Source organism: Misgurnus anguillicaudatus, chromosome 13 (genome assembly GCF_027580225.2).
Source record: "Misgurnus anguillicaudatus chromosome 13, ASM2758022v2, whole genome shotgun sequence".
Classification (NCBI taxonomy): domain Eukaryota; kingdom Metazoa; phylum Chordata; class Actinopteri; order Cypriniformes; family Cobitidae; genus Misgurnus; species Misgurnus anguillicaudatus.
In genome coordinates this window covers 17,228,208-17,240,839 of record NC_073349.2, presented here as the reverse complement: position 1 = coordinate 17,240,839, position 12,632 = coordinate 17,228,208, and the positions used below count along the sequence as shown (strand labels likewise).

General features: G+C 36.9%; 1 protein-coding gene across 8 annotated transcripts in view; it reads right to left on the bottom strand.

Annotated features, from left to right (window-relative positions):
* The window catches only part of rerea (arginine-glutamic acid dipeptide (RE) repeats a), a 179,922-nt gene that overhangs the window by 32,527 nt on the left and 134,763 nt on the right, over positions 1 to 12,632 (bottom strand). For 6 of the 8 annotated variants that reach the window (XM_073875234.1, XM_073875235.1, XM_073875236.1 and 3 more), the window contains exons 7-9: positions 5,260 to 5,308; positions 3,555 to 3,679; positions 3,372 to 3,471 (exon numbers count right to left, since the gene is read on the bottom strand). In XM_073875234.1, the coding sequence (XP_073731335.1) occupies positions 3,372 to 3,471; positions 3,555 to 3,679; positions 5,260 to 5,308 (274 nt within the window). Of the gene's footprint in view, positions 1 to 3,371; positions 3,472 to 3,554; positions 3,680 to 5,259; positions 5,309 to 9,208; positions 9,463 to 12,632 lie in introns of those variants that run through there. The other 2 variants (XM_073875239.1, XM_073875240.1) reach the window with 2 other exon arrangements.

Sequence of the window (12,632 nt, the reverse complement as noted above, 5' to 3'; positions counted from 1 at the left end):
CTCACCCTTCAAAAGCTCACAATTTTCCTAGATAACCTTTGAACACAGAACACGTTTTTGGGTGATTCTCGCGAAATTAGACTTATGAGGTGTCATGAAACATTTTGATAAAAAAGTAAATGCAAAGTAATAGTATTAAAATAAAAAGCATACAGTTACAAACATCTCTTCATGTACTATTTTGCACATGATTTCAAATGACATCATACAAACCAATTTTGTTTTGTTTTTCCACATTTTAGGAGAAAATTATCATTAGCGCAACGTGTCCATGACTGGTATTGGGTTCTTTCTTTGACACGGAAATATTTATAATGTACAAATCTAAAGAATAAAAAGCTTCAGTGCATGTTATACTATAAACATTTACAGTAAAGAAACGTGGTATTTGGTCATCATTGGTAAATGCAGAGACAATAATAAGGAATATAAATGTGTCCCAGAAAATTTTTCTTATCCTCTGCAACAATTTTAAATCATTGTTTAAGCCCTCAATAAACTAAACATTTTTAAAAATTTTTTTTGAAAGGGACATAATTGACTGTGACACTCAAGATGGCTACCAGGTAAGCGGTTCTTATTTTTTCTCTCCAGATAAAAGTTTATTAAATTTTGTTTGTCATAGTACCTAGACAACTTTTTTTAGTTCTCATTACCGAAACATGAGTTTGTAAGAGCATATATTTAATGTAATATCATGTTGCGGTAATGAGAATTTTTGATAATGATAATCTAAAAAATTTACATAATTCTATATTAAATCTTTTTTTTAAATCCTCTAAAAATAATGGTTATAGTAAGTTCAGACCTTAATCTGAAAAAAATATATGTGAAAAAAAAATTGGCTTCAAGGGCTTTTTAAAAGAATGTCTTCTAAGTCTGGATTTCAAGAGAATCACCCATTTACTCATATATAATCCTCACATCATCTGTTTGAAGTAAAGTGTTAAATATTTTTCTCGCAACTTCAGGGCTGTCGTCTTATTGGGTGTGTAACAATACAGAAATCGACATCAGCGATCATTGCTAACATGGCTACAACAAAGCAGCTTGTCAAAGGCAAGCAGGTCTCTGACTGAGTCGGAATCATTGGAATTGCAGATGAGCGGAAAAAGGTCAGGAAATGGTGAACCGCAGATCGCATTAATTCTCGGCTTATCCCACCTCAGTCAGAACGGAAATGTCATGTTTACTGCGTTTCGGGTTCATTTGTTGAATGTGTTTTTTTCTCTCTCTCTGTGCTTTTTGTAAGGTTAACTAAGACAAAATGAAAAATCTGTTAGATAACAGCTAACATAACATACTGTAACTTGAATGGGTGGGGGGCTGATACATTCAGCTTTGCAAAAAGCTCAGCTGTCAAAGTCTGTTGTGCATTAATAAAGCCAAGAATTACACCCCTCCCATATCAGACATTACTGAGGACCTCTTCAACACCAATTTACAAGCATGTTTTGATGGCCCCTGGTGACCCTGTCCTTCCTGAGGCCCAGCGGTGTTCGCTGAGCCCGTGGTGCATCGCTTAGAAGGTGAAGAAATGGGAGCAAAACACAGAGGGATCTTTTCATTGTTGACAATTACCCATGAAGCCTGCCTGAAACATCTTTCTTCATCGTGCCTCTTTGAAACCAGGCACTTAATTGGCCAGGACAAATCGGGTTTTATCGGCAGTGCTGAGAAGTTCAGAAGAAACGTATATGGACTGAAGGGTCTTTTGTGATGTGAGCTTTAATGATGACAAGTACAAAAAGAGACGTATAGTGCGCGCTTGGGGAACAAAGTTACTTTGAAGGTCACAAAAGATCATGCAGCTATGACCAGAGAGCAAACAATTAATAAACGAAACCTGGAATACATTCGATCCACCTAATAATTTTGGTTTAAAGACGAGGTCCTGCAAAACCTATTTCCTCAAGAGCTTCACTCCCAAATGATTAGTTATAGAAGATGGCTCTTCCTGAAGCCGGTTCTCTGTTAAAGTGCTCCTGGACCTTTTCATGGTTTTGACATTATGACACTTTATGGTTTCATTAACTGTAACAAATGTGGCACAATTTCATTTTGCGTTTTTACTCCATAACTTTAAGAGCCACAAGACAATAAATATCAATGATTGCGAAACAAAAATGTACCAGGACCGAATCATGGCAGTTTATAAAAAGGGGGCTGATCAAAGATGCTTAAATCTCTTCAGCAGCTGTGTTTTATTGTGAGGATTACAACAAGCCATCTGATACCAAAGAGACTCACTCTTCAATTTAACATCTACATTGCTAAGTATTTTTATTCCATATTTGCCTCTTAAAAAGCAACCAAATGACAAAACATGTACGGGTTATAATGGTTTTAACATTTACCAAAGAAAGTAGTGTTTAAACACTCAAATATCCGCACTAAGTAGTGCTCTGTAATAACAATCATTTGAAAGTAACAATCTTTACATGACACATTTAATACTTTCAGAATGATTGATGTGAATAGCGAAGCTTTTAATTAAAAAATAATATAAACAAAGTTGATTTTAAAGCATTTAGGTGCTAATCAATAGCCCTGTCTATGCTGTCTAGTTCTAATTTGGGCTGGGAAAAGATTAAACGCGATTAATCGAATACAAAATAAAAGTTTTTTTTGCATAATATATGTGTGTGCTGTGTGTAATTATTGTGCATATTTAACCACACACACATACATATATTCATGTCAGATTTTTTTTATTTATATTTAATTTTTTATTATATATAATATAGAATATAATAAAAGATATAAAAGATATAAATATATAAATATATTTGTAAATAAATATTTATATACATGTAAATGTTTCTTAAATACATACATGAATGTGTGTGTATTTATATGTACATTATAATTACACACAGCACACACTCATATATTATTCCAAAAATCACTTTTATTTTGTATACGATTAATCACGATTAATCTTTTCCCAGCCCTAGTTTTTATATTATTTCAATGAGTCCACCACGATTAATCTTTTCCCAGCCCTAGTTTTTATATTATTTCAATGAGTCCAATCTGCTAAAAGCAATTACCAGTAAATCATATTTTTAAAGCACTGTCGCAGACGAATTTTTTATATATACATACATACATACATACATAATTTCAATGCACAAAGTAAAACCACAGTTTTAAATTTATGTGCTTTGGCATGGAAGCCAAACACCTTCCTAATAAAACCGCTTTGTGAAATTAACCCTTTACAGGAAGCGATCCTTATTTTCCCTTTGCTATTCTCAGTTCTGTGTTTCTTAACACTAATTTAGCATTTACAAGAGACCACAGCAGCTCAAGATTCTCGAATAAAGGTCAGCTGCGATCTCGGTGCAAGGTGGTGTGTGTAAACTTACAGTGTTTAATGCGTTAAGTGTAGTGTCGTCTCGCGAGGCGGCGAGGCAGCCGTCCTCCGTTGACCCTCCGTCACACATGCCTGCAAACGCAGCCATGCTCCTGACAACCAAAATATTACCAAAATAAGTTGAACCACACTTTGCACGGGACTAAAACGAAAGATCGATGGATGCGGTGCTTACCTGGCTGCTCGCAGGTACATGAGCAGGTCACAGTCGTTGACCCCAGGCATCCAGACAAGCTCCTCATTCTCCGTCACTGTTTGACCTCCAGGAGAGGGAAAGGGCTGGAGCTCTGGCAGCTTGGCCTAATTTGGCAAAGAGCAAGAGACGGTCAGCTGTTGTCACCACAGAAATAGCACAAGTGATGAGTGTTAAATATCAATATCAAATCTCTTCAACAATGATGAGTGATTAATATCCTAAAGGCCGTGCTTATAAATGAGAAGACTAAACATTACTCTGCTTCCCATAATGTATACAGACTACATATGAAGAGCTTGCAAAAGCCTCGAAGTCTGTCTGACATGCTTTCGTGTAAATTAGCTTTTATTTATCAGACTCTAAATGGATTTTGCTAACAAAGCAGTATTTTAGAATGACCTGAGGCCAGGATTAAGCGGATTTGAAAGTATTTGATGTATGTATACGTGCCGAGAGCATTCAGGTAATATCATTATCTCATTTTTGATGGTGGTGGCGTTTAGTGGCTTTTGCATCTGAGCTCTAATTTAAAGGTGCAGTGTGTAAGGATCTAATGACTGAAATGCAATATAATATACATAACTATATTATCAGTGGTGTATAAAAAATTGTATTGCATAATGAATTGTATTGTTTTATTACCTTATGCTACGTATGCAAACGCGTCACCCAGTTTACGTTATTTTTATCTACATACACCGTGGGTCCCCTTACATGGAAGTCGCCATTTTGTGCCGCCATGTTTCTACAGTAGCCCTAAACAGACAAACTGCTCTACGGAGCACGTTTTGTCATTACTGTATTTTGTCTTAGACGACAACATGTTTGTCCTGTGGCAGCTACCGTAGCTTCCCTATGTGTTTCGGTGAACGGTGGACTGAACTGGAATTTACAATCTCACTGCTAGATGCCGCTAAAATCTACACACACTCTTCTTTAAAGTTACATCTCTGATGCTAGGGTGCTGTAGGTTGTCCTAAGGGGTGGATATACATGATGCTAAATGACTTAAAATGGCATTTACAAGCAGATTTGTGATCCACATCAGATGTGTTTCGTAAACACTGTGTCTTTGCACTTTTGCTACAGGATTTAGTTTAAAGTTTAATGCCAAACCTAAGATCTTCAATTCTTAAAATATAACTAACATTGTTCTCTTAGTAAGACTTAAAAAATCTATCTTGTATTGAATCAATATCCGCGGTGCGCCATCTCATTTTAAGTAACCCTGGGCAGACGTCCTGCTGGTGGTTTCACTCCACATGATAACTCTTAACGGATCTTAGGGAGGATATAAACTATTAAACATCTGACATTAATTCCTGGTGGTGTTTGGTCTTTTTCATCATGTGCCATCCTCTTCATCAACCTTTCTTTTAGGTTTTCAATTTCAGACCGCTGTGACCATTCCTAATTCCCATAAATCCCACACTCTCGGAGAAGCCAATTTTCAGACTATTCCATATAGGCAATGCATAAAAAAATCATTAACCATTAACAATCTGCTTGAATGGACTCAAGAACCTGCTGCAGTATAAAATAAGCACGGCAGTCATTGCACTTGTCAATCAAGCCTTTGACTAATACAAGTTTGAAATTTGCCTCGCAGGCTTTTAATAAGCAATGTCATAAACAGCAGGAGGAGGTTTCGGGTAACATATTGAGTATTTGAGTGAAGACATACCTGGTGACTGGGGCCGACTCGAATCTCGCCTTGCGTACTGTTTAATCGCCTGCGAGAGAGAAAGAAAATATAGAGTTATGAAAATGATGAGCAAGACATACTTTCAAACAAAACACATCAGATACATTCATAATCCCTAAAGGTACCTACTGTTAAATACATTGCTTCATATGATAGATGAAGTACAAATTTGTATCCTTCATGCTACAACATCCCTTACGCAGCTTAGTTTACCAATTCTGCAGTCTTGAAACACATTAAATGCCCTTCCACTGCATTTAGTGCATTATACCCCTCTACCAAAACTGAACACAATATTCACATTAATGCAAAATTCACATTAATACACAATAGAGTCCGAAAGGAAATGGTGTGCATATAAACCATTAGATCGGACAAAAGATAGGAAACAGCACAGTTGATGTTTCTCATTGTTTCTGTTGAGGTGCACTACAAAAGGCCAGATGAAAAGCGAGGGGAGAGGAGCCCTGAAATGGCCGCTGTTGCAAACCCATGGCAGTAACCATGGCAACTACAATTTAATATTAGTGTTCCGATCTCCAGCTGCAGTGGATTAAAGAAAATGACAAGATGTTCCTTTTGAAAAGCCTTCCCCGCTCTGTTGCCACGGCAACAGCACCGATTTTCATATAGCCAGGCACGGAGCCGGGCCCAGAAACTGTCACTATGATTTGCGTCCAGAGCAACTCTCACTCCACCACCGGGCTGGCTGCCCAAACCTGGCTGCAAAGTGAAGAGAGGTGAGGGCCTCAAATCACATCCCCCTCTTCTGGGTACATTTCATAAACAACCGCTCTCTCCCCCAAGCACATTTTGCTAGATTCTGACCAAAAAACACAAGCTCTGTCAATGGAGGAAATTCCACACTGAAACAAATATGGCAGACAGACGAAGCCTGAAAGGGGGCTTTTAATGTTGGCTTTTTAATGGAGACCTTAGAATGAAAGACATCCACGTGAAATAAATAGCCAGGCAAGCAATATTGCATCTTGACTGAAACCGAATCTGCTGTGAGATGATAGTGGAGGGGGGAATCTCTCGGCTAGCTAGGTTCCTAAACATTCTGCAGGCTCTGCATTATTTAAAGGGGGGTTCTCAAACTTTCTGGGGCCAGGGACCCCTTAGAAGAAAGGAACTTTTCGATGGACCCCTTAAAATTTTAAGCTTTCCATAATTTAGTAAATTATGTGTACACTGTTCAAAATAAAAATGCCATAGATTAACATTTTTGGCAGTATGGTTCTATACACAATCTTTAACATCCAAAGAACCTTTCTGTTTCACAAAAAGCTATTTCAGACTACAAAAAATAAGAAAGAAATACTTCTTTTAAGAACCTTTAAGTAAACGCTCTTTTGAGGAACCAAAAATGGTTACAAATGCTGTAACTACCTTTTGAAAAAGTACTGGTATCAAATGTATACATATCTAAACTTGGGACCTTTTTAAAAGGTACCGTCCCAGTGACAGCTTTGATTTGTTTTTACTAAGTAGTAGTATTATATTATATTTTAATTATATCTATACTTATCTGATTGGATGTCCGAATAATTTTGCTTAATATATAACTTTGTTCATTATGAAGTTCTTAACAAGTCGATTAATATGTTAAAAGTTTTACTGTACAGTCCCTCCAGAAAAACGCGATTATGCGATCGCATGATTCAATGCATAATCAGCCAAAGTCCGCAAATTTATGCGGGGGCCGCATTTTTTCAAATACGCCGCAGTTTCGCAGCATAAATTGCAGATTTCTGTGCGCAAAATATGCGGGGCTTGTATGATTTCATAATCACATATATCTTAGCAGAAAAATTTTGTTGCCATAGGAACATTATGAAGTGATGTGAATATGTGACGTGAACAAAAAAGGTGCAAACAGTTTTTGAAAGTTCTCGCAATTTCATTGCATAAAATTGCATGAATATCCCGAATATTCCTTCGCATTTTTTTATAAAACGTGCCGCAAAATCAAGGATTTTTGTCCGTAATAATCACAAAAAACTCTCAGTTTCTCTGGAAGGACTGACTGTAGCTGCAGAATGATAAGTACACTGTAAAAATGTCTGTAGAAATTACAGTATTAATGGGTATTACTGGCAACTAGCTGCCAGTAACTTACTGTAGATTTTACATTTATGTTATTTACTGGCAACATTTTGTTCAAAGTTAAATGAACATGAAACATTTTTTGACTTTATCTTCTACAGTAAGTTACTGTGTATGTAAAAAAATTAGACAATGACACTCAATGATGCAGTCTTTTTTATTTTCTGCAGTGTTGTAGTTAAAGTATCAACTTATTTTGATGCTTATCATTTCTATACTATTGTTGTTAAAACCTGTTGTTGATTGTGTCTCCGCCAAATAAATACACCTGTTCTACAGCATCACTTTATGCTTCATTTACTACAATTTTGTGATGTATAGCAAATTATTTTTACAGACCCCTTGGCTATGGATTGCAGACCCCACTACAAGAACCTCACTCTGAATTCAGCAGCAAAACACAAGATCTCTAGGGAATTATTAGAAGACTGCTGCCACAACGCGAGTTAGACCACATACGTGCATCCAGACAAAATCAATTTTCCAGATTTAGGAAAATATGGACAAACATGACCTCTATAGCTTCCAGATGCATTTGGATAACACTTACTGTAAATGTAAACTACAACACCATGACATGTGACAATACACAAGTAAAGTAAATATTCTACCCTCAGAATCACAATTTATCTTCCAATAAATTCCTGGAGAGCATAAGACAGCATGTCTAACATGTATGTCATGCATTAACTTTTATACAATATAAACATTCATTTTATTATACTTATTTGATACCAAAATGTTGGAGATCCATATAGACCCCAGAAGTGAACGATGATTCTTATTTGTCTTAAGATGAGTCTGGCTCAAATACAAGAAACACATCAACATGTGTGAACACTTACGCAAAGATCTTTCCTGGCTTGACACCCTTTAAATCAAAAAGTCATAAAATTGCACAGGAAATGAAAAATATCAGCATGATCCTGAGTTATGCCACATTTGTTAGGATCACAAACAGATATCCAACCCAACAGTGTGTAGGTTTGTAAACTCATATCAAATAAAGAGATTAAACTATGCATTTTTATTAAAGCCACAGCATTAAAAAAATATTGCTCTTAATCAGTATTTGCATGTATGAGCCAGATTAACAGTACTGTAAACCTAAGCAATACATAGTTTTCTAAAGTTTTAATAAATAAAGAAACACGTGCACTTCTTTTAATGTGAAATGTTCTTAATCACAACTTTAATCACTTAAAGCACATGTCATGCTGTCAACACCAGCAAAACATCCTGAATATTTTGACTCGACCACGCGGCAGAGCAATCAAGACTGACCCCGCCCACTCCATCAATATCATCCAATCACAGCGCTCTGAGACGGTCATAACAGTGGATAAATACAGCAACTTTATTCATGCACCTAATAAGATCACCAAAACAGCAGAAGCTTAAATGTATGGAGTGCCTTTTCTCTGCGTCGTGTTATCATTAAAGTATGAATAAATGTATCAAGCGTATTACAAAACGCATTCATAACGGAATCACTTATGTTCATCTGTGTACATTTGCAGCATATATTTATGACTTATGACAGATGCGTCGCACGGCATGCAAACAGCTGCAGACGCGTATTTGCTCTGTGCAGCGCGTGATCATGAGAGAACCAGCACTGACATTAGCAAACACTGAAACCTGCATTAGCACAGGCGGCTAACGCTACTGACAGCAACACATAAACAGATGTCAAAGCGACATAAAGCACGGACAGCTCTTCTCTAACGATCAACGCCTCTCTTACATGCCTGCACACGTGCATATTACTAAATACGATGCGCGCCGATCGCTTAACAGGTAAAGCAAACCCACGTACCTGCGCGGACTGAACAGGTCGTCCATGTCGGAGCCAGAGCTGCTCTTTAATATTGACAGTGTGAGGAAAACACTCTCCTATCGCACCTATTTGCGTAGGTACTCAAAATGGAGGCGCGTGCATTCAGCTGGACGGCTTTACGCGGAGCTCGTGCCGTGACCTCAGCTCTACGGTGCCGACAGAAAGCACTGAGCATGTGCCGCGACCTCACCGCACACACACGCGCCCGTGCGCGCGGAGGAATCACAGCCCGTCTCTCTCCTGCTCACGCGCACCATGCTGCTGCATACCAAACAAGCGGGAGGAGGGAGTCGAGAGGGCGATAGACTGGGGGGACCCGTGAAGGGGGCTCCCGACCGGCAACTGTGAAGCCCTGTGTATCAGTCCCAGCATCTTTCCCCCTAAATACCCCCTCTTCTCCCCACAGGCTCCTAATGCACACCATTATTGTTATATCACATGACTGTAGTAATGATTCCTACTGTTATCCTGTTTTTGTCTGACACCAGCATCCAGGCTCATTCTAATACACAAAGGAGTAGGATATTTTACTGTCCGTTCCTATTTTTGACATTCAGATTTGATGTCGGGACACTAGTGCTGATGTTGCTCTCTGCTATATTAAATATCATAAAACATTCATTCATATTAATCAAACATTATTAAACATTATCTGCAAAATAAAATTTCTGATCACCAGGGATAGGCGGTATGGGCTTTAGAATGTATCTTGATATATTAATATATTTATACCATAACAATAGGATGGCAATGTACATACAGCACCATTAACCACTGATTTCGACTACAAGTAATAGGTGCATGCAGTCTTGAGCTTCAGATCCTCAAACATTGCTCTACAAAAAACTAACTAATAATTGGAAAAAAGACTAAATTATACCAATAACATAACAGATTAAAAACAAGAAAAAACTAAATGAAAAATTGCAAAAAAAAATTGTGTAATGCAGTTTGTTTAAATTGTGAACTGCGTTAAAACAGTAATAATTATATATTGTTATACACTGTAATTATACAATAATAATTCATATCAAATACAAGTTTAAAATGTAAATACAGATTGTGTTATTTATACTCTCATGGTGCAAATAGTCGCAAAAGAGTGCAAACATCAAACAAGTATTAAGCAAACACACGATGTAAACACACAAGCTGAATATGGATTTCTTTTTTCCTCACCCTCCGCTAACTAATGTGTGACATTACGAGCACAATGTTTTAACATTGGTCCTGACTTTTAGCGCGAACCCAGTGTGCAGCGCTGTGCAGGTGTTTACTAACAACACTGCAGAGGTATACTGACATAATATTAGTGTGCGTCAATTTAAACCCCTCATGTTTCGCTTTGCGGATAAACTGTGAATGGTAGGGATGCTCCGATCGATCTCTTTCACGTCTTAAAGCTACAGTAACCCAATTCATCTCTCATTCTCTGCTCTTCACTGAAGAACTGTTACTTCATACGAAGGCGTGCATATTTAATTAATTAAACAGAAGACTGTGAAGCGTTTTATTACTTTAAAAAGGCTTATGTCTGTTAAAAGGCATATTAAATTTCTCTTTGTAGAAGAAATATCTGTTGTGCTTATTTATTTGATTCTACAAGTAATATAACAAAGGCAACATCTGTGATATTACTTTATCTAAAAAAATATTTTAACAATCACAGTCATCAAAGAGCTTGCATATCAGCTTGAAGAAATGGTATTGGCCAATCACAAAGACAATAAATCTGTACTCGGTATCGGCTGCAAAAATCCTGATCGGAGCTTGAATGGCTTTATGCACAGAAATACTTCAACTAGTCTTTAACGTTATTGCCACGGCCGGACAAATTATTATTGCAGGGAGAATTTATACCACAAACGATTTATGATATCGTTCAATCCCTCCCCATCACAGAAATCTGATCTGAACACACAAATCGGCTTGCAGCTATTGATTTTACAAAGGAAATTGGTATGAGAAACAAGCTTATACATACACATACAAGTTTAATGCATTAAAATAAGAAAGACAAGCAAGCCCTTCCATACGGTTTCTAACATGTATTTAGTAAGTTTGCACTATTCTCTTAAATGCAACATTGCATAAGCACATTTTAATGTGTTACTTGACATTTTATATATCTGGGGTCTAAAATCTCCTTTAAAGTGATACTCCAGCCAAATATCAAAATTTTGCCATGATGTACTCCCCCTTAAGCAATCCGAGATCGATGTCCACCATCTTTCAGGCGAACACGTGGAGTTATTTTAGTAAATGTAATTGCTTTTCAAGCTAATAACCGGAGAAAACAGGGATCAGGAAACAACTTCTGACTTTGAAGCCCAAATAAATGCATTCATCCTTCACAGAAGTAATCAACATGGCTGCAAGGAGTTAATAAAGATATTTTGGGGGTAAGCGATGCAATCTTTTTTTTAAACTTACAATAACTAGCTTTCGGTAATTATACCATCTTGGACTCACATGAGAGTTTTAGAGCAGTGAGCGTTCCTTGCCATGTTTACTTTGCTCAATGACTTATCGCATCAATTACCCGCAGAAGACCTTTATTAACACCTTGGAGCCGTGTGGATTACTTCTGAGAAAGATGGATGCACCTTTTTGGGGTTTAAAGTCCCAAATGTTGTTCCCTGATCCCTGTTTTTTACTATTATGAAGCTTGGAAGTGCAAGACATTTACTAAAATAACTTAAAAATGTAACTGTCTGAAAGATAATGGACATATGTATCTCAGATTGCTCAAGGGTGAGCAAATCATGGGGTAATTTTGATATTTATCCCTTTAAGTCTTGGGATTTAATAATTATCTGCTGCTTAGGAAATCTAGACAACAAAAGCTTAAAACCATCAGCCTTCACAACACAAACAATTTTTTTCTCTCTTCTCAAAATGATTCAACTTTATTCTGGTCAAAGCAGTCTATGAACAACTAAGAGACATACGAAGCCAGTATTATATGCCTGTAAAACCTTATTATTACCACAACAATATATTCACAACAAGACAAGACCATCAAAAATTCAGCTGACATTCAGAACACCACCTAGATCAGTGCATTAGTTTTTCACAGCTGCTTTAGGCTGGTTTTAAGTAACATGCAACAGTACATAAATTATATGACAAATAAGTTACTATATAGGTGGTGACTTGTATTATAAACATATGTAAGAAAAAAGTATTTCATGCCCTCCTGTATTGGTACTTTAAACATTCATAACAAGCTGTAAGCATTATTGATTTTTTAATTTAAAATGAAACATCAAAATCAAAGCACAAGTGGAGGTGGAAAATAAAACTCAACATGTAGACTTTCCTTGTTATACAGATCAATACAGCTTCGATTTTATCCATGATCAAACTGCCTACATGTCCTATCGGACAATTTAAAGTAAAT